Below are 25,154 nucleotides of genomic sequence, written 5' to 3'. Positions count from 1 at the left end.
ATCTTCCCTCTCCCCAGTTTACCACCTTCCCTCTCCCCAATGTACCATCTTCCCTCTCCCCAGTGTACCATCTTCCCTCTCCCCAGTTTACCACCTTCCCTCTCCCCAATGTACCATCTTCCCTCTCCCCAGTGTACCATCTTCCCTCTCCCCAGTTTACCACCTTCCCTCTCCCCAATGTACCATCTTCCCTCTCCCCAGTGTACCATCTTCCCTCTCCCCAGTTTACCACCTTCCCTCTCCCCAATGTACCATCTTCCCTCTCCCCAGTGTACCATCTTCCCTCTCCCCAGTTTACCACCTTCCCTCTCCCCAATGTACCATCTTCCCTCTCCCCAGTGTACCATCTTCCCTCTCCCCAGTTTACCATCTTCCTTCTCCCCAGTGTTCCATCTTCCCTCTCCCCAGTTTTCCATTTTCCCTCTCCCCTGTATACCACCTTCCCTCTCCCCAGTTCACCATTTGCCCTCTCCCCAGTTCACCATTTTCCCTCTCCCCAGTGTTCCATCTTCCCTCTCCCCAGGTTTCTGTCTTCCCTCTCCCCAGTGTACCATCTTCCCTCTCCCCTTTGTACCATCTTCCCTCTCCCCAGTGTTCCATCTTCCCTCTCCCCAGGTTTCTGTCTTCCCTCTCCCCAGTGAGCCATCTTCCCTTTCCCCAGTTTATCTACCATCTTCCGTCTCACCAGTTTATCTTCCCTCTCCCCAGTGAACCATCTTCCCTCTCCCCAGTTTTATCTTCCCTCTCCCCAGTGTGCCATCTTCCCTCTGCCCCGTTTATCTTCCCTCTCCCCAATTTATTTTCAATCTCTTCAGTTTATCTTCCCTCTCCCCGGTGTACAATCTTCCCTCTGCCCAGTTTCCCATCTTCCTTCTCCCCATTATGCAATCTTCTCTGTCCCCAGTGTCTCTTCCCTCTCCCCAGTGTACAATCTTTCCTCTCCCCAGTTTATCTTCCCTCTCCCCAGTGTACCATCTTCCCTCTCCCCAGTGTACCATCTTTCCTCTCCCCTGATTACTGTCTTCCCTCTCCCCAGTCTATCTTCCCTCTCCCCAGTTTATCTTCCCTCTGCCCCGTTTATCTTCCCTCTCCCCAATTTATTTTCCCTCTCCCCAGTGTACAATCTTCCCTCTGCCCAGTTTCCCATCTTCCTTCTCCCCAGTATGCAATCTTCTCTGTCCCCAGTGTCTCTTCCCTCTCCCCAGTGTGCAATCTTTCCTCTCCCCAGTTTATCTTCCCTCTCCCCAGTGGACCATCTTCCCTCTCCCCAGATTACAATCTTCCCTCTCCCCAGTGTACCACCTTCCCTCTCCCCAGTGTACCACCTTCCCTCTCCCCAGTGTACCACATTCCCTCTCCCCAGTGTACCATCTTCCCTCTCCCCAGTGTACCATCTTCCCTCTCCCCGGTATACTGTCTTCCCTCTCCCCAGTGTACCATCTTCCCTCTCCCCTGTTCATCTTCCCTCTCATCAGTTTACCTTCTTCCCTCTTCCCAGTGTATCATCTTCCCTCTCCCCAGTTTATCTTCCCTCTCCCCAGTGTACCATCTTTGCTCTCCCCAGATTACTGTCATCCCTCTCCCCAGTGTACCATCTTCCCTCTCCCCAGTGTACCATCTTCCCTCTCCCCTGTTTATCTTCCCTCTCCCCAGTTTATCTTCCCTCTCCCCAGTGTATCATCTTCCCTCTCCACAGTTTACCACCTTCCCTCTCCCCATTGTACCATCTTCCCTCTCCCCAGTTTACCACCTTCCCTTTCCCCAGTTTACCACCTTCCCTCTCCCCAGTTTACCACCTTCCCTCTCCCCAGTTTACCACCTTCCCTCTCCCCAATGTACCATCTTCCCTCTCCCCAGTGTACCATCTTCCCTCTCCCCAGTGTACCATCTTTCCTCTCCCCAGTTTACCACCTTCCCTCTCCCCAGTTTACCACCTTCCCTCTCCCCAATGTACCATCTTCCCTCTCCCCAGTGTACCATCTTCCCTCTCCCCAGTTTACCACCTTCCCTCTCCCCAATGTACCATCTTCCCTCTCCCCAGTGTACCATCTTCCCTCTCCCCAGTTTACCACCTTCCCTCTCCCCAATGTACCATCTTCTCTCTCCCCAGTGTACCATCTTCCCTCTCCCCAGTTTACCACCTTCCCTCTCCCCAGTATACCACCTTCCCTCTCCCCAGTTTACCATTTTCCCTCTCCCCAGATTACTGTCTTCCCTCTCCCCAGTTTATCTTCCCACTCCCCAGTTTATCTTCTCTCTCCCCAGTGTGCGATCTTCCCTCTCAGCAGTTTACCTTCTTCCCTCTTCCCAGTGTTCCAGCTTCCCTCTCCCCAGTTTATCCCCTCTCCCCAGTGTACCATCTTCCCTCTCCCCAGTGTGCCATCTTCCCTCTCCCCAGTTTACCACCTTCCCTCTTCCCAGTGTACCATATTCCCTCTCACCAGTGTACCATCTTTGCTCACCCCAGATTACCATCCTCCCGCTTCCTAGATTACCTTCTTCCCTCTCCCCAGTGTACCATCTTCCCTCTCCCCAGTGTACCATCTTCCCCCTCCCCGGTGTACCATCTTCCCTCTCCCCTGATCACCATCTTCCCTCTTTTACCAGATTACAATCTGCCCTCTCCCCAGTTTATCTTCCCTCTCCCCAGTGTACCACCTTCCCTCTCCCCAGTGCACCATCTACCCTCTCCCCAGAATATTGTCTTCCCTCTCCCCAGTTTACCATCTTCCTTCTCCCCAGTGTTCCATCTTCCCTCTCCCCAGTGTTCCATCTTCCCTCTCCCCAGTTTTCCATTTTCCCTCTCCCCTGTATACCACCTACCCTCTCCCCAGTTCACCATTTGCCCTCTCCCCAGTTCACCATTTTCCCTCTCCCCAGTGTTCCATCTTCCCTCTCCCCAGGTTTCTGTCTTCCCTCTCCCCAGTGTACCATCTTCCCTCTCCCCTTTGTACCATCTTCCCTCTCCCCAGTGTTCCATCTTCCCTCTCCCCAGGTTTCTGTCTTCCCTCTCCCCAGTGAACCATCTTCCCTTTACCCAGTTTATCTACCATCTTCCGTCTCACCAGTTTATCTTCCCTCTCCCCAGTGAACCATCTTCCCTCTCCCCAGTTTTATCTTCCCTCTCCCCAGTGTGCCATCTTCCCTCTGCCCCGTTTATCTTCCCTCTCCCCAATTTATTTTCAATCTCTTCAGTTTATCTTCCCTCTCCCCGGTGTACAATCTTCCCTCTGCCCAGTTTCCCATCTTCCTTCTCCCCATTATGCAATCTTCTCTGTCCCCAGTGTCTCTTCCCTCTCCCCAGTGTACAATCTTTCCTCTCCCCAGTTTATCTTCCCTCTCCCCAGTGTACCATCTTCCCTCTCCCCAGTGTACCATCTTTCCTCTCCCCTGATTACTGTCTTCCCTCTCCCCAGTCTATCTTCCCTCTCCCCAGTGTACCATCTTCCCTCTCCCCAGTTTATCTTCCCTCTGCCCCGTTTATCTTCCCTCTCCCCAATTTATTTTCCCTCTCCCCAGTGTACAATCTTCCCTCTGCCCAGTTTCCCATCTTCCTTCTCCCCAGTATGCAATCTTCTCTGTCCCCAGTGTCTCTTCCCTCTCCCCAGTGTGCAATCTTTCCTCTCCCCAGTTTATCTTCCCTCTCCCCAGTGGACCATCTTCCCTCTCCCCAGATTACAATCTTCCCTCTCCCCAGTGTACCACCTTCCCTCTCCCCAGTGTACCACCTTCCCTCTCCCCAGTGTACCACCTTCCCTCTCCCCAGTGTACCATCTTCCCTCTCCCCAGTGTACCATCTTTCCTCTCCCCTGATTACTGTCTTCCCTCTCCCCAGTCTATCTTCCCTCTCCCCAGTGTACCATCTTCCCTCTCCCCAGTTTATCTTCCCTCTGCCCCGTTTATCTTCCCTCTCCCCAATTTATTTTCCCTCTCCCCAGTGTACAATCTTCCCTCTGCCCAGTTTCCCATCTTCCTTCTCCCCAGTATGCAATCTTCTCTGTCCCCAGTGTCTCTTCCCTCTCCCCAGTGTGCAATCTTTCCTCTCCCCAGTTTATCTTCCCTCTCCCCAGTGGACCATCTTCCCTCTCCCCAGATTACAATCTTCCCTCTCCCCAGTGTACCACCTTCCCTCTCCCCAGTGTACCACCTTCCCTCTCCCCAGTGTACCATCTTCCCTCTCCCCAGTGTACCATCTTCCCTCTCCCCAGTATACTGTCTTCCCTCTCCCCAGTGTACCATCTTCCCTCTCCCCTGTTCATCTTCCCTCTCATCAGTTTACCTTCTTCCCTCTTCCCAGTGTATCATCTTCCCTCTCCCCAGTTTATCTTCCCTCTCCCCAGTGTACCATCTTTGCTCTCCCCAGATTACTGTCATCCCTCTCCCCAGTGTACCATCTTCCCTCTCCCCAGTGTACCATCTTCCCTCTCCCCTGTTTATCTTCCCTCTCCCCAGTTTATCTTCCCTCTCCCCAGTGTATCATCTTCCCTCTCCACAGTTTACCACCTTCCCTCTCCCCATTGTACCATCTTCCCTCTCCCCAGTTTACCACCTTCCCTTTCCCCAGTTTACCACCTTCCCTCTCCCCAGTTTACCACCTTCCCTCTCCCCAGTTTACCACCTTCCCTCTCCCCAATGTACCATCTTCCCTCTCCCCAGTGTACCATCTTCCCTCTCCCCAGTTTACCACCTTCCCTCTCCCCAGTTTACCACCTTCCCTCTCCCCAGTGTACCATCTTCCCTCTCCCCAGTTTACCACCTTCCCTCTCCCCAATGTACCATCTTCCCTCTCCCCAGTGTACCATCTTCCCTCTCCCCAGTTTACCACCTTCCCTCTCCCCAATGTACCATCTTCCCTCTCCCCAGTTTACCACCTTCCCTCTCCCCAGTTTACCACCTTCCCTCTCCCCACTGTACCATCTTCCCTCTCCCCAGTGTACCATCTTCCCTCTCCCCAGTTTACCACCTTCCCTTTCCCCAGTTTACCACCTTCCCTCTCCCCACTGTACCATCTTCCCTCTCCCCAGTGTACCATCTTCCCTCTGCCCAGTTTACCACCTTCCCTCTCCCCAGTGTACCATATTTCCTCTCCCCAGTGTACCATCTTCCCTCTCCCCAGTTTACCACCTTCCCTTTCCCCAGTTTACCACCTTCCCTCTCCCCAGTGTACCATCTTCCCTCTCCCCAGTGTACCATCTTCCCTCTCCCCAGTTTACCACCTTCCCTCTCCCCAATGTACCATCTTCCCTCTCCCCAGTGTACCATCTTCCCTCTCCCCAGTTTACCACCTTCCCTCTCCCCAATGTACCATCTTCCCTCTCCCCAATGTACCATCTTCCCTCTCCCCAGTGTACCATCTTCCCTCTCCCCAATGTACCATCTTCCCTCTCCCCAATGTACCATCTTCCCTCTCCCCAGTTCACCATCTCCCCTCTCCCCAGTTTACCACCTTCCCTCTCCCCAATGTACAATCTTCCCTCTCCCCAGTGTACCATCTTCCCTCTCCCCAGTTTACCACCTTCCCTCTCCCCAATGTACCATCTTCCCTCTCCCCAGTGTACCATCTTCCCTCTCCCCAGTGTACCATCTTCCCTCTCCACAGTTTACCACCTCCCCTCTCCCCAATGTACCATCTTCCCTCTCCCCAGTTTACCACCTTCCCTTTCCCCAGTTTACCACCTTCCCTCTCCCCACTGTACCATCTTCCCTCTCCCCAGTGTACCATCTTCCCTCTGCCCAGTTTGCCACCTTCCCTCTCCCCAGTGTACCATATACTCTCTCCCCAGTGTACCATCTTCCCTCTCCCCAGTTTACCACCTTCCCTTTCCCCAGTTTACCACCTTCCCTCTCCCCACTCTACCATCTTCCCTCTCCCCAGTGTACCATCTTCCCTCTCCCCAGTTTACCACCTTCCCTCTCCCCAATGTACCATCTTCCCTCTCCCCAGTGTACCATCTTCCCTCTCCCCAGTTTATCACCTTCCCTCTCCCCAATGTACCATCTTCCCTCTCCCCAGTGTACCATCTTCCCTCTCCCCAGTTTACCACCTTCCCTCTCCCCAATGTACCATCTTCCCTCTCCCCCAGTGTACCATCTTCCCTCTCCCCAGTTTACCATCTTCCTTCTCCCCAGTGTTCCATCTTCCCTCTCCCCAGTTTTCCATTTTCCCTCTCCCCTGTATACCACCTTCCCTCTCCCCAGTTCACCATTTGCCCTCTCCCCAGTTCACCATTTTCCCTCTCCCCAGTGTTCCATCTTCCCTCTCCCCAGGTTTCTGTCTTCCCTCTCCCCAGTGTACCATCTTCCCTCTCCCCTTTGTACCGTCTTCCCTCTCCCCAGTGTTCCATCTTCCCTCTCCCCAGGTTTCTGTCTTCCCTCTCCCCAGTGAACCATCTTCCCTTTCCCCAGTTTATCTACCATCTTCCGTCTCACCAGTTTATCTTCCCTCTCCCCAGTGAACCATCTTCCCTCTCCCCAGTTTTATCTTCCCTCTCCCCAGTGTGCCATCTTCCCTCTGCCCCGTTTATCTTCCCTCTCCCCAATTTATTTTCAATCTCTTCAGTTTATCTTCCCTCTCCCCGGTGTACAATCTTCCCTCTGCCCAGTTTCCCATCTTCCTTCTCCCCATTATGCAATCTTCTCTGTCCCCAATGTCTCTTCCCTCTCCCCAGTGTACAATCTTTCCTCTCCCCAGTTTATCTTCCCTCTCCCCAGTGTACCATCTTCCCTCTCCCCAGTGTACCATCTTTCCTCTCCCCTGATTACTGTCTTCCCTCTCCCCAGTCTATCTTCCCTCTCCCCAGTGTACCATCTTCCCTCTCCCCAGTTTATCTTCCCTCTGCCCCGTTTATCTTCCCTCTCCCCAATTTATTTTCCCTCTCCCCAGTGTACAATCTTCCCTCTGCCCAGTTTCCCATCTTCCTTCTCCCCAGTATGCAATCTTCTCTGTCCCCAGTGTCTCTTCCCTCTCCCCAGTGTGCAATCTTTCCTCTCCCCAGTTTATCTTCCCTCTCCCCAGTGGACCATCTTCCCTCTCCCCAGATTACAATCTTCCCTCTCCCCAGTGTACCACCTTCCCTCTCCCCAGTGTACCACCTTCCCTCTCCCCAGTGTACCACATTCCCTCTCCCCAGTGTACCATCTTCCCTCTCCCCAGTGTACCATCTTCCCTCTCCCCAGTATACTGTCTTCCCTCTCCCCAGTGTACCATCTTCCCTCTCCCCTGTTCATCTTCCCTCTCATCAGTTTACCTTCTTCCCTCTTCCCAGTGTATCATCTTCCCTCTCCCCAGTTTATCTTCCCTCTCCCCAGTGTACCATCTTTGCTCTCCCCAGATTACTGTCATCCCTCTCCCCAGTGTACCATCTTCCCTCTCCCCAGTGTACCATCTTCCCTCTCCCCTGTTTATCTTCCCTCTCCCCAGTTTATCTTCCCTCTCCCCAGTGTATCATCTTCCCTCTCCACAGTTTACCACCTTCCCTCTCCCCATTGTACCATCTTCCCTCTCCCCAGTTTACCACCTTCCCTCTCCCCAGTTTACCACCTTCCCTTTCCCCAGTTTACCACCTTCCCTCTCCCCAGTTTACCACCTTCCCTCTCCCCAGTTTACCACCTTCCCTCTCCCCAATGTACCATCTTCCCTCTCCCCAGTGTACCATCTTCCCTCTCCCCAGTGTACCATCTTTCCTCTCCCCAGTTTACCACCTTCCCTCTCCCCAGTTTACCACCTTCCCTCTCCCCAATGTACCATCTTCCCTCTCCCCAGTGTACCATCTTCCCTCTCCCCAGTTTACCACCTTCCCTCTCCCCAATGTACCATCTTCCCTCTCCCCAGTGTACCATCTTCCCTCTCCCCAGTTTACCACCTTCCCTCTCCCCAATGTACCATCTTCTCTCTCCCCAGTGTACCATCTTCCCTCTCCCCAGTTTACCACCTTCCCTCTCCCCAATGTACCATCTTCCCTCTCCCCAGTTTACCACCTTCCCTCTCCCCAGTTTACCACCTTCCCTCTCCTCACTGTACCATCTTCCCTCTCCGCAGTGTACCATCTTCCCTCTCCCCAGTTTACCACCTTCCCTTTCCCTAGTTTACCACCTTCCCTCTCCCCAGTGTACCATCTTCCCTCTCCCCAGTGTACCATCTTCCCTCTGCCCAGTTTACCACCTTCCCTCTCCCCAGTGTACCATATTCCCTCTCCCCAGTGTACCATCTTCCCTCTCCCCAATGTACCACCTTCCCTTTCCCCAGTTTACCACCTTCCCTCTCCCCACTGTACCATCTTCCCTCTCCCCAGTGTACCATCTTCCCTCTTCCCAGTTTACCACCTTCCCTCTCCCCAATCTACCATCTTCCCTCTCCCCAATGTACCATCTTCCCTCTCCCCAGTTTACCACCTTCCCTCTCCCCAATGTACCATCTTCCCTCTCCCCAGTGTACCATCTTCCCTCTCCCCAGTTTACCACCTTCCCTCTCCCCAATGTACCATCTTCCCTCTCCCCAGTGTACCATCTTCCCTCTCCCCAGTTTACCACCTTCCCTCTCCCCAGTTTACCACCTTCCCTCTCCCCACTGTACCATCTTCCCTCTCCCCAGTGTACCATCTTCCCTCTCCCCAGTTTACCACCTTCCCTTTCCCCAGTTTACCACCTTCCCTCTCCCCACTGTACCATCTTCCCTCTCCCCAGTGTACCATCTTCCCTCTGCCCAGTTTACCACCTTCCCTCTCCCCAGTGTACCATATTCCCTCTCCCCAGTGTACCATCTTCCCTCTCCCCAGTTTACCACCTTCCCTTTCCCCAGTTTACCACCTTCCCTCTCCCCACTGTACCATCTTCCCTCTCCCCAGTGTACCATCTTCCCTCTCCCCAGTTTACCACCTTCCCTCTCCCCAATGTACCATCTTCCCTCTCCCCAGTGTACCATCTTCCCTCTCCCCAATTTACCACCTTCCCTCTCCCCAATGTACCATCTTCCCTCTCCCCAGTGTACCATCTTCCCTCTCCCCAGTTTACCACCTTCCCTCTCCCCAATGTACCATCTTCCCTCTCCCCAGTGTACCATCTTCCCTCTCCCCAGTTTACCACCTTCCCTCTCCCCAATGTACCATCTTCCGTCTCCCCAGTTTACCACCTTCCCTTTCCCCAGTTTACCACCTTCCCTCTCCCCAGTGTACCATCTTCCCTCTCCCCAGTTTACCACCTTCCCTCTCCCCACTGTACCATCTTCCCTCTCCCCAGTGTACCATCTTCCCTCTCCCCAGTTTACCACCTTCCCTCTCCCCACTGTACCATCTTCCCTCTCCCCAGTGTACCATCTTCCCTCTCCCCAATTTACCACCTTCCCTCTCCCCAATGTACCATCTTCCCTCTCCCCAGTGTACCATCTTCCCTCTCCCCAGTTTACCACCTTCCCTCTCCCCACTGTACCATCTTCCCTCTCCCCAGTGTACCATCTTCCCTCTCCCCAGTTTACCACCTTCCCTCTCCCCAGTTTACCACCTTCCCTCTCCCCATTGTACCATCTTCCCTCTCCCCAGTGTACCATCTTCCTGCAATGTGCAACCAGGAGAAAAATTATTGCTTTAGACTTTTAATTTGCTTTTGAAAGTTCGAAATTACAAGTATTCTGTCTCAAAGAGGACAAGGGATAGTGTCAATATTAAACTGAGGGCATTTGTAAATTAGTGACTGAGAACAGTAATTGTGACAAAACTATTTTTTTTTATTATTCGTTCATGGGCTGTGGGCGTCAATGGCAAGGACAGCATTTATTGTCCATCCTTAATTGCTCTTGAGAAGGTGGTGGTGAGCTGCCTTCGTGAACCGCTGCAGTCCATATGGGAGAGGTACACCCACAGTGCTGTAAGGAAGAGAGTTCCAGGATTTGACCCAGCGACAGTGATGTAGTTCCAGTGATGGTGATGTCGTTCCAAGTCAGGATGGTGTGTGGCTTGGAGGGGAACTTGCAGCTGATGGTGTTTCCATGCGTCTGTTGCCCTTGTCCTTCTGGTTGGTAGAGGTTGCGAGTTTGGAAGGTACTATTGAAGGAAATTTGGTGCATTGCTGCAGTGCATTTTGTAGATGGTACACACTGCTGCCACTGTACATTGGTAGTGGAGGGAGTGAATGTTTAATGTGATGGATGGGTTGCCAATCAAGCAGGTGCTTTGTTCTGGATGGTGTCGAGCTTCTTGAGTGTTTTTGGAGCTGCACCCATCCAGGCAAGTGGAGAGTATTCCATCACACTCCTGACTTGTGCCTTGTAGATGGTGGACAGGCTTTGGGGAGTCAAGAGGTGAGTTACTCGCCGCAAAATACCCAGTCTCTGACCTGCTTTTGTACCCACAGTATTTATATGGCTGGTCCAGTTAAGTTCATGATCCTGAGATTATTACCTTTGAGATTCTGTGTTTTAATTTGGACCCTCACTCCTCAAACTCTCTCAGCAGAACATCTTCCTAGTTCTACCTATACAATGGGTTCCTACGTCGAAAACGACAACTGGATCCTCCCCCTCCAACTTTGTCTCCAACGTGAGCAGATGTCTTTAACCCTGGCACCAGGCAGGCAACAGAACCTTCAGAGCTACTGGTCACAGTTACAGAGAACAGTGTTTTTAATCTGACTATACTGTCCCCTATCACTACCACATTCCTATTCACTTACCGCACTTGAGTGGGCTTCTGTACCACAGGATCATGTCAGTTTGCTCATCCACCCTGCAGACTTTACTCTTTCCACATAGGTATCAAGTTCCTCATACCTGTTAGATAAGAGCAAAGGCCAAGGTTCCTCCAACACTGCACCTGGGGTCCCCAAACCTGATGAATTCGCAGTCACACCCTCCTGGACCTGACCATCGACCAGCTCTATAGTTCTATTTAACCTAAGGGGTGTGACTACCTCCTGGAACAAAGTGTCTGAGTAATTCTCCTCCTCCGATACCCTGCAACGTCTGGAGCTCGGACTCCAGCTCAACAACTCTGAGCCAAAGTTGCTCGAGCTGCAGACACTGCAGATATCGCTGTCTGGGATCTCAATGCTCTCCAAAAACTCCCACTTGTTGCCGTTACAGCACACTACCATGTCTGACTAACCTTATGTACTTAGTTACTTGATTAGTTAATTTGTTTATTAATTTTTTAATTGAATCCATTGTTTTAGTTTTATGAATTAATTGATTTATTTAGTTTAAGTGAATAATTCAATAAAGTAATAGCAAGTTACAGTTTCCAGCAAGTTTGCCTGGATGGGTGCAGCTCCAACAACACTCAAGAAGCTCGACACCATCCAGAACAAAGCACCTGCTTGATTGGCACCCCATCCATCACATTAAACATTCACTCCCTCCACTACCAATGTACAGTGGCAGCAATGTGTACCATCTACAAGATGCACTGCAGCAATGCACCAAATTTCCTTCAATAGTACCTTCCAAACTCGCAACCTCTACCAACCAGAAGGACAAGGGCAACAGACGCACGGAAACACCATCAGCTGCAAGTTCCCCTCCAAGCCACACACCATCCAGCAAGTTTTTAGATTGAGTAGCCTCGACTAAAGAATAAGAGGTGATCTCATTGAAACATATAAAATGCTTAATGGACTTTGCAGGGTAGATGCTGAGTGGCTGTTACCCTGGCTGGAGAGTCCAGAACTAGAGGGCACAGTCTCAGAGTAAAGACTCAACCATTTAGGGCTGAGATGAAACGGAATTTCTTCAATCAAAGGGTTGTAAATCCTTGCAATTCTCTACCCCAGAAACTTGTGGATACCTCAGTCACTGAGAATATTCGAGATAGAGGTCAATAGAGTTTTGGCTTCGAAGGGAATTAAAGATTGTGGGGATAGTGCAGGAAGGTGGAATTGAGGTAGAGGATCAGCCCTAATCGTATTGAGTGGCGGAGCAGGCTTGAAGGGTCAAATGGCCTACTCCTGCTCGATTTTCTTAGGTTCTTATTGCCATCCCTCCTTGCCCTGATGTGATGATGGGTCTTCTTGAACTCCATGTTGTGAAGGGGCTCTACAGTGCTTCAGTGTTTTGATGCTAGGCTACTGCAAAAGGCAGTTAAAAGTCAATCATATTGATGTGAGAGTGGAGGAAGGACAACAGGTTTCCTTCCCTATAGAAGTTAGTGAACCAGTTGTGTTTTCACGACAATCCAACATCTTCATGGTCATGGTGTTTTATTTCCAGAATTTTTAAAACGTATTTAAATTTTCAAATTTCTCTGGTGGAATTTGAACTCAGCTGCTCTGAATTACTAGTCCAGTAGCATAACCACAACTCTTCTATAAGCCGTACTAACCTCTTGGTTCTCAAGCTCTGAGGTACTTACTGTGCTGTGCATTGTATTTTTGGGTGCAGGAGTTATCAGATCTCAGACATATTCATGCCAAGCTGAAGAAACAGTACCAAGAAAAGATGGCTGAGCTGGCACATGCAAACCGAAGAGTAGAGCAGCATGAAGCTGAGGTGAAGAAACTTCGCCTTCGAGTGGAAGAGTTAAAGAAGGAGCTGGCACAGGCAGAGGATGAGGTAAGTCTCATTGTACTGTCAATTTGGAGAGGGGTGGGTGTTGCTCTAAGGATTGCAGCTGCTGGTCTGTAAATTAACAATGGGAAATTAAAGGGGTGGGGCAGTCTCAGGGAATACTTCTTGTTTGAGGTCCCTTTGCATTGTTGATGTCTTTTTACATTCTGATGCCTTGCTAAACCATCAAAATTCCCATTTGTCAGGGACCTGAGATGTCAGTCTCCTGACATCCATGCCCAATGATGGGGCGGAGCCTGGCAGTACATCCAGAACTAACTACCAGCGGGGGATATATTTCTAAGTACAGCATGTGTACATGTGCAATAAGACTCTGCTACCTGCTACTAAGTCACATCTCTGGCTGTCAAATCACTGTAAATAATCTGTACAAAGTACAGGAAATGCAGTGATCCCATGTCCAACGTTAGTGATCACCAGAGGTGGAGTGGCAGCATGCTGGTGCTGATTCTGCAGCACACTTCCTTAGACCACAGCTCCCTGATGAGAACGTGCAACTACCAAATTTACCCCAATAATTATCCATTCAATAAGATGCAGCTCACTTTATTGTCATTTTAAAGCACTGATGTCAGATGTCCATTATTTATTGCCAGTGACTGTCACTTAAGTAATCAGTTTAACCCCATTCATGCCACAAACCCACCCAATTTGACCTTCTGAGGAATAAACATATACTTTGTTCTTCTTGACTCTCTCGATGGAGCAAGTGAGCAGCCGAGTCACAGGAAGATCCCAGCTTCCGTCCTCAGTCTGTGCTGCTCTCCACAGAGGTTCTGGTAACAGCCACTACATCTGCACATCTCCAGACCATACCAGAACCCACTGACTCCTTCATGTTGCTAACCACCTCACTGAGCATCAGAACCCTACAAATTATACAATGTCTCATTCTCCTGTACCATTTTGGGAATCCTTTTCAATGTTACATTTTTTTGGGATACTTATTTATTAACGTTGTGTAATCACCATGCTAGTTTTTAAAATGTTCCATTTTCCTCATTTAGTTAATCCCTTACTCCTCTGAACCCATCTTTTTAAAATCGTGGACATTTCTCCTGGACATTGCTAATACTGATTTGATTTTTTTTAGTTCTTGAGTTGTGGGTGCCACTGGAAAGTTAGTGCAGCGCTCACTGCCTGTCATTCGATGCCCGAAGGGCATTACGTAGTGTAGAAGTAGACTTACATATAGACGAGACAGGATAGGGTTGGGGGTTCCCTGCCATTTTCAGTACTCTTTTGGTTATACATTGTTCTCACATGGTCCCATTGTCCAGTACTCTTATTGTTATACATTGTTCTCACATGGTCCCATTGTCCAGTACTCTTATTGTTATACATTGTTCTCACATGGTCCCATTGTCCAGTACTCTTATTGTTATGCATTGTTCTCACATGGTCCCATTGTCCAGTACTATTATTGTTATACATTGTTCTCACATGGTCCCATTGTCCAGTACTCTTATTGTTATACATTGTTCTCACATGGTCCCACTGTCCAGTACTCTTATTGTTATACATTGTTCTCACATGGTCCCATTGTCCAGTACTCTTATTGTTATACATTGTTCTCACATGGTCCCATTGTCCAGTACTCTTATTGTTATACATTGTTCTCACATGGTCCCACTGTCCAGTACTCTTATTGTTATACATTGTTCTCACATGGTCCCATTGTCCAGTACTCTTATTGCTATACATTGTTCTCACATGGTCCCATTGTCCAGTACTCTTATTGTTATACATTGTTCTCACATGGTCCCATTGTCCAGTACTCTTATTGTTATACATTGTTCTCACATGGTCCCATTATCCAGTACTCATATTGTTATACATTGTGCTAACATGGTCCCATTGTCCAGTACACTTATTGTTATACATTGTTCTCACATGGTCCCATTATCCAGTACTCTTATTGTTATACATTGTGCTAACATGGTCCCATTGTCCAGTACTCTTTTTGTTATACATTGTGCTAACATGGTCCCATTGACCAGTACTCTTATTGTTATACATTGTTCTCACATGGTCCCATTGTCCAGTACTCTTATTGTTATACATTGTGCTAACATGGTCCCATTGTCCAGTACACTTATTGTTATACATTGTTCTCACATGGTCCCATTGTCCAGTACTCTTATTGTTATACATTGTGCTAACATGGTCCCATTGTCCAGTACTCTTGTTGTTATACATTGTTCCCACATGGTCCCATTGTCCAGTACTCTTATTGTTATACATTGTGCTAACATGGTCCCATTGTCCAGTACTCTTATTGTTATACATTGTTCCCACATGGTCCCATTGTCCAGTACTCTTTTTGTTATACATTGTGCTAACATGGTCCCATTGTCCAGTACTCTTATTGTTATACATTGTTCTCACATGGTCCCATTATCCAGTACTCATATTGTTATACATTGTGCTAACATGGTCCCATTGTCCAGTACACTTATTGTTATACATTGTTCTCACATGGTCCCATTATCCAGTACTCTTATTGTTATACATTGTGCTAACATGGTCCCATTGTCCAGTACTCTTTTTGTTATACATTGTGCTAACATGGTCCCATTGACCAGTACTCTTATTGTTATACATTGTTCTCACATGGTCCCATTGTCCAGTACTCTTATTGTTATACATTGTGCTAACATGGTCCCATTGTCCAGTACACTTATTGTTATACATTGTTCTCACATGGTCCCATTGTCCAGTACTCTTATTGTTATACATTGTGCTAACATGGTCCCATTGTCCAGTACTCTTGTTGTTATACATTGTTCCCACATGGTCCCATTGTCCAGTACTCTTATTGTTATACATTGTGCTAACATGGTCCCATTGTCCAGTACTCTTATTGTTATACATTGTTCCCACATGGTCCCATTGTCCAGTACTCTTTTTGTTATACATTGTGCTAACATGGTCCCATTGTCCAGTACTCCTATTGTTATACATTGTGCTAACATGGTCCCATTGTCCAGTACTCTTATTGTTATACATTGTGCTAACATGGTCCCATTGTCCAGTACTCTTATTGTTATACATTGTGCTAACATGGTCCCATTGTCCAGTACTCTTACTGTTATACATTGTTCTCACATGGTCCAATTGTCCAGTACTCTTATTGTTATACATTGTTCTCACATGGTCCCATTGTCCAGTACTCTTATTGTTATACATTGTTCTCACATGGTCCCATTGTCCAGTACTCTTATTGTTATACATTGTTCTCACATGGTCCCATTGTCCAGTACTCTTATTGTTATACATTGTGCTAACATGGTCCCATTGTCCAGTACTCTTATTGTTATACATTGTGCTAACATGGTCCCATTGTCCAGTACTCTTATTGTTATACATTGTGCTAACATGGTCCCATTGTCCAGTACTCTTATTGTTATACATTGTGCTAACATGGTCCCATTGTCCAGTACTCTTATTGTTATACATTGTGCGAACATGGTCCCATTGTCCAGTACTCTTACTGTTATACATTGTTCTCACATGGTCCCATTGTCCAGTACTCTTATTGTTATACATTGTTCTCACATGGTCCCATTGTCCAGTACTCTTATTGTTATACATTGTTCTCACATGGTCCCATTGTCCAGTACTCTTATTGTTATACATTGTTCTCACATGGTCCCATTGTCCAGTCCTCTTATTGTTATACACTGTTCTCACATGGTCCCATTGTCCAGTACTCTTATTGTTATACATTGTTCTCACATGGTCCCATTGTCCAGTACTCTTTTTGTTATACATTGTGCTAACATGGTCCCATTGTCCAGTACACTTATTGTTATACATTGTGCTAACATGGTCCCACTGTCCAGTACTCTTTTTGTTATACATTGTGCAAACATGGTCCCATTGTCCAGTACTCTTATTGTTATACATTGTTCTCACATGGTCCCATTGTCCAGTACTCTTATTGTTATACATTGTTCTCACATGGTCCCATTGTCCAGTACTCTTATTGTTATACATTGTGCTAACATGGTCCCATTGTCCAGTACTCTTATTGTTATACATTGTTCTCACATGCTCCCATTGTCCAGTACTCTTATTGTTATACATTGTTCTCACATGGTCCCATTGTCCAGTACTCTTATTGTTATACATTGTGCTAACATGGTCCCATTGTCCAGTACTCTTATTGTTATACATTGTTCTCACATGGTCCCATTGTCCAGTACTCTTATTGTTATACATTGTTCTCACATGGTCCCATTGTCCAGTACTCTTATTGTTACACATTGTTCTCACATGGTCCAATTGTCCAGTACTCTTATTGTTATACATTGTTCTCACATTGTCCCATTGTCCAGTGCTCTTTTTGTTATACATTGTGCTAACATGGTCCCATTGTCCAGTAGTCTTATTGTTATACATTGTGCTAACATGGTCCCATTGTCCAGTACTCTTATTGTTATACATTGTGCTAACATGGTCCCATTGTCCAGTACTCTTACTGTTATACATAGTTCTCACATGGTCCCATTGTCCAGTACTCTTATTGTTATACATTGTTCTCACATGGTCCCATTGTCCAGTACTCTTATTGTTATACATTGTGCTAACATGGTCCCATTGTCCAGTACTCTTATTGTTATACATTGTTCTCACATGGTCCGATTGTCCAGTACTCTTATTGTTATACATTGTGCTAACATGGTCCCATTGTCCAGTACTCTTATTGTTATACATTGTGCTAACATGGTCCCATTGTCCAGTACTCTTATTGTTATACATTGTGCGAACATGGTCCCATTGTCCAGTACTCTTACTGTTATACATTGTTCTCACATGGTCCCATTGTCCAGTACTCTTATTGTTATACATTGTTCTCACATGGTCCCATTGTCCAGTACTCTTATTGTTATACATTGTTCTCACATGGTCCCATTGTCCAGTACTCTTATTGTTATACATTGTTCTCACATGGTCCCATTGTCCAGTCCTCTTATTGTTATACATTGTTCTCACATGGTCCCATTGTCCAGTACTCTTATTGTTATACATTGTTCTCACATGGTCCCATTGTCCAGTACTCTTATTGTTATACATTGTTCTCACATGGTCCCATTGTCCAGTACTCTTTTTGTTATACATTGTGCTAACATGGTCCCATTGTCCAGTACACTTATTGTTATACATTGTGCTAACATGGTCCCACTGTCCAGTACTCTTTTTGTTATACATTGTGCTAACATGGTCCCATTGTCCAGTACTCTTATTGTTATACATTGTTCTCACATGGTCCCATTGTCCAGTACTCTTATTGTTATACATTGTTTTCACATGGTCCCATTGTCCAGTACTCTTATTGTTATACATTGTTCTCACATGGTCCCATTGTCCAGTACTCTTATTGTTATACATTGTGCTAACATGGTCCCATTGTCCAGTACTCTTATTGTTATACATTGTTCTCACATGGTCCCATTGTCCAGTACTCTTATTGTTATACATTGTTCTCACATGGTCCCATTGTCCAGTACTCTTATTGTTATACATAGTTCTCACATGGTCCCATTGTCCAGCACTCTTATTGTTATACATTGTTCTCACATGGTCCCATTGTCCAGTGCTCTTTTTGTTATACATTGTGCTAACATGGTCCCATTGTCCAGTACACTTATTGTTATACACTGTGCTAACATGGTCCCACTGTCCAGTACTCTTTTTGTTATACATTGTTCTCACATGGTCCCATTGTCCAGTAATCTTATTGTTATACATTGTTCTCACATGGTCCCATTTCCAGTACTCTTTTTGTTATACATTGTTCTCACATGGTCCCATTGTCCAGTACTCTTTTTGTTATACATTGTGCTAACATGGTCCCATTGTCCAGTACACTTATTGTTATACATTGTGCTAACATGGTCGCACTGTCCAGTACTCTTTTTGTTATACATTGTTCTCACATGGTCCCATTGTCCAGTACTCTTATTGTTATACATTGTTCTCACATGGTCCCATTGTCCAGTACTCTTATTGTTATACATTGTTCTCACATGGTCCCACTGTCCAGTACTCTTATTGTGATACATTGTTCTCACATGGTCCCATTGTCCAGTACTCTTATTGTTATACATTGTTCTCACATGCTCCCATTGTCCAATACTCTTTTTGTTATACATTGTTCTCACATGGTTCCATTGTCCCGTACTCTTATTGTTATACATTGTTCTCACATGGTCCCATTGTCCAATACTCTTATTGTTATACATTGTTCTCACATGGTCCCATTGTCCAGTACTCTTATTGTTATACATTGTTCTCACATGGTCCCACTGTCCAGTACTCTTATTGTTATACATTGTTCTCACATGTCCCATTGTCCAGTACTCTTATTGTTATACATTGTTCTCACATGCTCCCATTGTCCAATACTCTTTTTGTTATACATTGTTCTCACATGTTTCCATTGTCCAGTACTCTTATTGTTATACATTGTTCTCACATGGTCCCATTGTCCAATACTCTTATTGTTATACATTGTTCTCACATGGTCCCATTGTCCAGTACTCTTATTGTTATACATTGTTCTCACATGGTCCCACTGTCCAGTACTCTTATTGTTATACATTGTTCCCACATGGTTCCATTGTCCCGTACTCTTATTGTTATACATTGTTCTCACATGGTCCCATTGTCCAGTACTCTTATAGTTATACATTGTTCTCACATGGACCCATTGTCCAGTACTCTTATTGTTATACATTGTTCTCACATGGTCCCATTGTCCAATACTCTTTTTGTTATACATTATTCTCACATGGTTCCATTGTCCTGTACTCTTATTGTTATACATTGTTCTCACATGGTTCCATTGTCCCGTACTCTTATTGTTATACATTGTTCTCACATGGTCCCATTGTCCAGTACTCTTATTGTTATACATTGTTCTCACATGGTCCCATTGTCCAGTACTATTATTATTATACATTGTTCTCACATGGTCCCATTGTCCAGTACTCGTATTGTTATACATTGTTCTCACATGGTCCCACTGTCCAGTACTCTTATTGTTCTACATTGTTCTCACATGGTCCCATTGTCCAGTACTCTTATTGTTATACATTGTTCTCACATGGTCCCATTGTCCAGTACTCTTATTGTTATACATTGTTCTCACATGGTCCCACTGTCCAGTACTCTTATTGTTATACATTGTTCTCACATGGTCCCATTGTCCAGTACTCTTATTGTTATACATTGTTCTCACATGGTCCCATTGTCCAGTACTCTTATTGTTATACATTGTTCTCACATGGTCCCACTGTCCAGTACTCTTATTGTTATACATTGTTCTCACATGGTCCCATTGCCAGTACTCTTATTGCTATACATTGTTCTCACATGGTCCCATTGTCCAGTACTCTTATTGTTATACATTGTTCTCACATGGTCCCATTGTCCAGTACTCTTATTGTTGTACATTGTTCTCACATGGTCCCATTATCCTGTACTCTTATTGTTATACATTGTGCTAACATGGTCCCATTGTCCAGTACACTTATTGTTATACATTGTTCTCACATGGTCCCATTATCCAGTACTCTTATTGTTATACATTGTGCTAACATGGTCCCATTGTCCAGTACTCTTTTTGTTATACATTGTGCTAACATGGTCCCATTGACCAGTACTCTTATTGTTATACATTGTTCTCACATGGTCCCATTGTCCAGTACTCTTATTGTTATACATTGTGCTAACATGGTCCCATTGTCCAGTACACTTATTGTTATACATTGTTCTCACATGGTCCCATTGTCCAGTACTCTTATTGTTATACATTGTGCTAACATGGTCCCATTGTCCAGTACTCTTGCTGTTATACATTGTTCTCACATGGTCCCATTGTCCAGTACTCTTATTGTTATACATTGTGCTTACATGGTCCCATTGTCCAGTACACTTATTGTTATACATTGTTCTCACATGGTCCCATTGTCCAGTACTCTTATTGTTATACATTGTTCTCACATGGTCCCATTGTCCAGTACTCTTATTGTTATACATTGTGCTAACATGGTCCCATTGTCCAGTACACGTATTGTTATACATTGTTCTCACATGGTCCCACTGTCCAGTACTCTTTTTGTTATACATTGTGCTAACATGGTCCCATTGTCCAGTACTCTTATTGTAATACATTGTTCCCACATGGTCCCATTGTCCAGTACTCTTTTTGTTATACATTGTGCTAACATGGTCCCATTGTCCAGTACTCCTATTGTTATACATTGTGCTAACATGGTCCCATTGTCCAGTACTCTTATTGTTATACATTGTGCTAACATGGTCCCATTGTCCAGTACTCTTATTGTTATACATTGTGCTAACATGGTCCCATTGTCCAGTACTCTTACTGTTATACATTGTTCTCACATGGTCCCATTGTCCAGTACTCTTATTGTTATACATTGTTCTCACATGGTTCCATTGTCCAGTACTCTTATTGTTATACATTGTTCTCACATGGTCCCATTGTCCAGTACTCTTATTGTTATACATTGTTCTCACATGGTCCCATTGTCCAGTACTCTTATTGTTATACATTGTTCTCACATGGTCCCATTGTCCAGTACTCTTATTGTTATACATTGTGCTAACATGGTCCCATTGTCCAGTACTCTTATTGTTATACATTGTGCTAACATGGTCCCATTGTCCAGTACTCTTATTGTTATACATTGTGCTAACATGGTCCCATTGTCCAGTACTCTTATTGTTATACATTGTGCGAACATGGTCCCATTGTCCAGTACTCTTACTGTTATACATTGTTCTCACATGGTCCCATTGTCCAGTACTCTTATTGTTATACATTGTTCTCACATGGTCCCATTGTCCAGTACTCTTATTGTTATACATTGTTCTCACATGGTCCCATTGTCCAGTACTCTTATTGTTATACATTGTTCTCACATGGTCCCATTGTCGAGTCCTCTTATTGTTATACATTGTTCTCACATGGTCCCATTGTCCAGTACTCCTATTGTTATTCATTGTTCTCACATGGTCCCATTGTCCAGTACTCTTTTTGTTATACATTGTGCTAACATGGTCCCACTGTCCAGTACTCTTTTTGTTATACATTGTGCAAACATGGTCCCATTGTCCAGTACTCTTATTGTTATACATTGTTCTCACATGGTCCCATTGTCCAGTACTCTTATTGTTATACATTGTTCTCACATGGTCCCATTGTCCAGTACTCTTATTGTTATACATTGTGCTAACATGGTCCCATTGTCCAGTACTCTTTTTGTTATACATTGTTCTCACATGGTCCCATTGTCCAGTACTCTTATTGTTATACATTGTTCTCACATGGTCCCATTGTCCAGTACTCTTATTGTTATACATTGTTCTCACATGGTCCCATTGTCCAGTACTCTTATTGTTATACATTGTTCTCACATGGTCCCATTGTCCAGTGCTCTTTTTGTTATACATTGTGCTAACATGGTCCCATTGTCCAGTACTCTTATTGTTATACATTGTGCTAACATGGTCCCATTGTCCAGTACTCTTATTGTTATACATTGTGCTAACATGGTCCCATTGTCCAGTACTCTTACTGTTATACATTGTTCTCACATGGTCCCATTGTCCAGTACTCTTATTGTTATACATCGTTCTCACATGGTCCCATTGTCCAGTACTCTTATTGTTATACATTGTGCTTACATGGTCCCATTGTTCAGTACTCTTATTGTTATACATTGTTCTCACATGGTCCCATTGTCCAGTACTCTTATTGTTATACATTGTTCTCACATGGTCCCATTGTCCAGTACTCTTATTGTTATACATTGTTCTCACATGGTCCCATTGTCCAGTACTCTTATTGTTATACATTGTTCTCACATGGTCCCATTGTCCAGTACTCTTATTGTTATACATTGTTCTCACATGGTCCCATTGTCCAGTCCTCTTATTGTTATACATTGTTCTCACATGGTCCCATTGTCCAGTACTCTTATTGTTATACATTGTTCTCACATGGTCCCATTGTCCAGTACTCTTATTGTTATACATTGTTCTCACATGGTCCCATTGTCCAGTACTCTTTTTGTTATACATTGTGCTAACATGGTCCCATTGTCCAGTACACTTATTGTTATACATTGTGCTAACATGGTCCCACTGTCCAGTACTCTTTTTGTTATACATTGTGCTAACATGGTCCCATTGTCCAGTACTCTTATTGTTATACATTGTTCTCACATGGTCCCATTGTCCAGTACTCTTATTGTTATACATTGTTCTCACATGGTCCCATTGTCCAGTACTCTTATTGTTATACATTGTGCTAACATGGTCCCATTGTCCAGTACTCTTATTGTTATACATTGTGCTAACATGGTCCCATTGTCCAGTACACTTATTGTTATACACTGTGCTAACATGGTCCCACTGTCCAGTACTCTTTTTGTTATACATTGTTCTCACATGGTCCCATTGTCCAGTAATCTTATTGTTATACATTGTTCTCACATGGTCCCATTTTCCAGTACTCTTTTTGTTATACATTGTTCTCACATGGTCCCATTGTCCAGTACTCTTTTTGTTATACATTGTGCTAACATGGTCCCATTGTCCAGTACACTTATTGTTATACATTGTGCTAACATGGTCGCACTGTCCAGTACTCTTTTTGTTATACATTGTTCTCACATGGTCCCATTGTCCAGTACTCTTATTGTTATACATTGTTCTCACATGGTCCCATTGTCCAGTACTCTTATTGTTATACATTGTTCTCACATGGTCGCACTGTCCAGTAGTCTTTTTGTTATACATTGTTCTCACATGGTCCCATTGTCCAGTACTCTTATTGTTATACATTGTTCTCACATGGTCCCATTGTCCAGTACTCTTTTTGTTATACATTGTTCTCACATGGTCCCATTGTCCAGTACTCTTATTGTTATACATTGTGCTAACATGGTCCCATTGTCCAGTACTCTTACTGTGATACATTGTGCTAACATGGTCCCATTGTCCAGTACTCTTACTGTTATACATTGTTCTCACATGGTCCCATTGTCCAGTACTCTTATTGTTATACATTGTTCTCACATGGTCCCATTGTCCAGTACTCTTATTGTTATACATTGTTCTCACATGGTCCCATTGTCCAGTACTCTTATTGTTATACATTGTTCTCACATGGTCCCATTGTCCAGTACTCTTATTGTTATACATTGTGCTAACATGGTCCCATTGTCCAGTATTCTTATTGTTATACATTGTGCTAACATGGTCCCATTGTCCAGTACTCTTATTGTTATACATTGTGCTAACATCGTCCCATTGTCCAGTACTCTTATTGTTATACATTGTGCTAACATGGTCCCATTGTCCAGTACTCTTACTGTTATACATTGTTCTCACATGGTCCCATTGTCCAGTACTCTTATTGTTATACATTGTTCTCACATGGTCCCATTGTCCAGTACTCTTATTGTTATACATTGTTCTCACATGGTCCCATTGTCCAGTACTCTTATTGTTATACATTGTTCTCACATGGTCCCATTGTCCAGTACTCTTATTGTTATACATTGTTCTCACATGGTCCCATTGTCCAGTCCTCTTATTGTTATACATTGTGCTAACATGGTCCCATTGTCCAGTACTCTTATTGTTATACATTGTGCTAACATGGTCCCATTGTCCAGTACTCTTTTTGTTATACATTGTGCGAACATGGTCCCATTGTCCAGTACTCTTACTGTTAAACATTGTTCTCACATGGTCCCATTGTCCAGTACTCTTATTGTTATACATTGTTCTCACATGGTCCCATTGTCCAGTACTCTTATTGTAATACATTGTTCTCACATGGTCCCATTGTCCAGTACTCTTTTTGTTATACATTGTGCTAACATGGTCCCATTGTCCAGTACACTTATTGTTATACATGGTGCTAACATGGTCCCACTGTCCAGTACTCTTTTTGTTATACATTGTGCTAACATGGTCCCATTGTCCAGTACTCTTATTGTTATACATTGTTCTCACATGGTCCCATTGTCCAGTACTCTTATTGTTATACATTGTTCTCACATGGTCCCATTGTCCAGTACTCTTATTGTTATACATTGTGCTAACATGGTCCCATTGTCCAGTACTCTTATTGTTATACATTGTTCTCACATGGTCCCATTGTCCAGTACTCTTATTGTTATACATTGTTCTCACATGGTCCCATTGTCCAGTACTCTTATTGTTATACATTGTTCTCACATGGTCCCATTGTCCAGTACTCTTATTGTTATACATTGTTCTCACATGGTCCCATTGTCCAGTGCTCTTTTTGTTATACATTGTGCTAACATGGTCCCATTGTCCAGTAATCTTATTGTTATACATTGTGCTAACATGGTCCCATTGTCCAGTACTCTTATTGTTATACATTGTGCTAACATGGTCCCATTGTCCAGTACTCTTACTGTTATACATTGTTCTCACATGGTCCCATTGTCCAGTACTCTTATTGTTATACATTGTTCTCACATGGTCCCATTGTCCAGTACTCTTATTGTTATACATTGTGCTAACATGG

General features: G+C 45.1%; 1 protein-coding gene across 4 annotated transcripts in view; it reads left to right on the top strand.

Moving 5' to 3' along the window:
- LOC137379296 (coiled-coil domain-containing protein 102A-like) overlaps window positions 1-25,154 on the top strand; it is a 647,611-nt gene that overhangs the window by 528,934 nt on the left and 93,523 nt on the right. For all 4 annotated transcript variants that reach the window (XM_068050031.1, XM_068050033.1, XM_068050032.1 and 1 more), the window contains one exon: window positions 12,365-12,535. In XM_068050031.1, coding sequence (XP_067906132.1) covers window positions 12,365-12,535 — 171 coding nt within the window. The remainder of the gene's footprint in view (window positions 1-12,364; window positions 12,536-25,154) is intronic.

This window comes from Heterodontus francisci, chromosome 17 (assembly GCF_036365525.1).
Source record: "Heterodontus francisci isolate sHetFra1 chromosome 17, sHetFra1.hap1, whole genome shotgun sequence".
Taxonomy (NCBI): domain Eukaryota; kingdom Metazoa; phylum Chordata; class Chondrichthyes; order Heterodontiformes; family Heterodontidae; genus Heterodontus; species Heterodontus francisci.
This window is presented reverse-complemented; position numbering and strand designations above follow the sequence as displayed.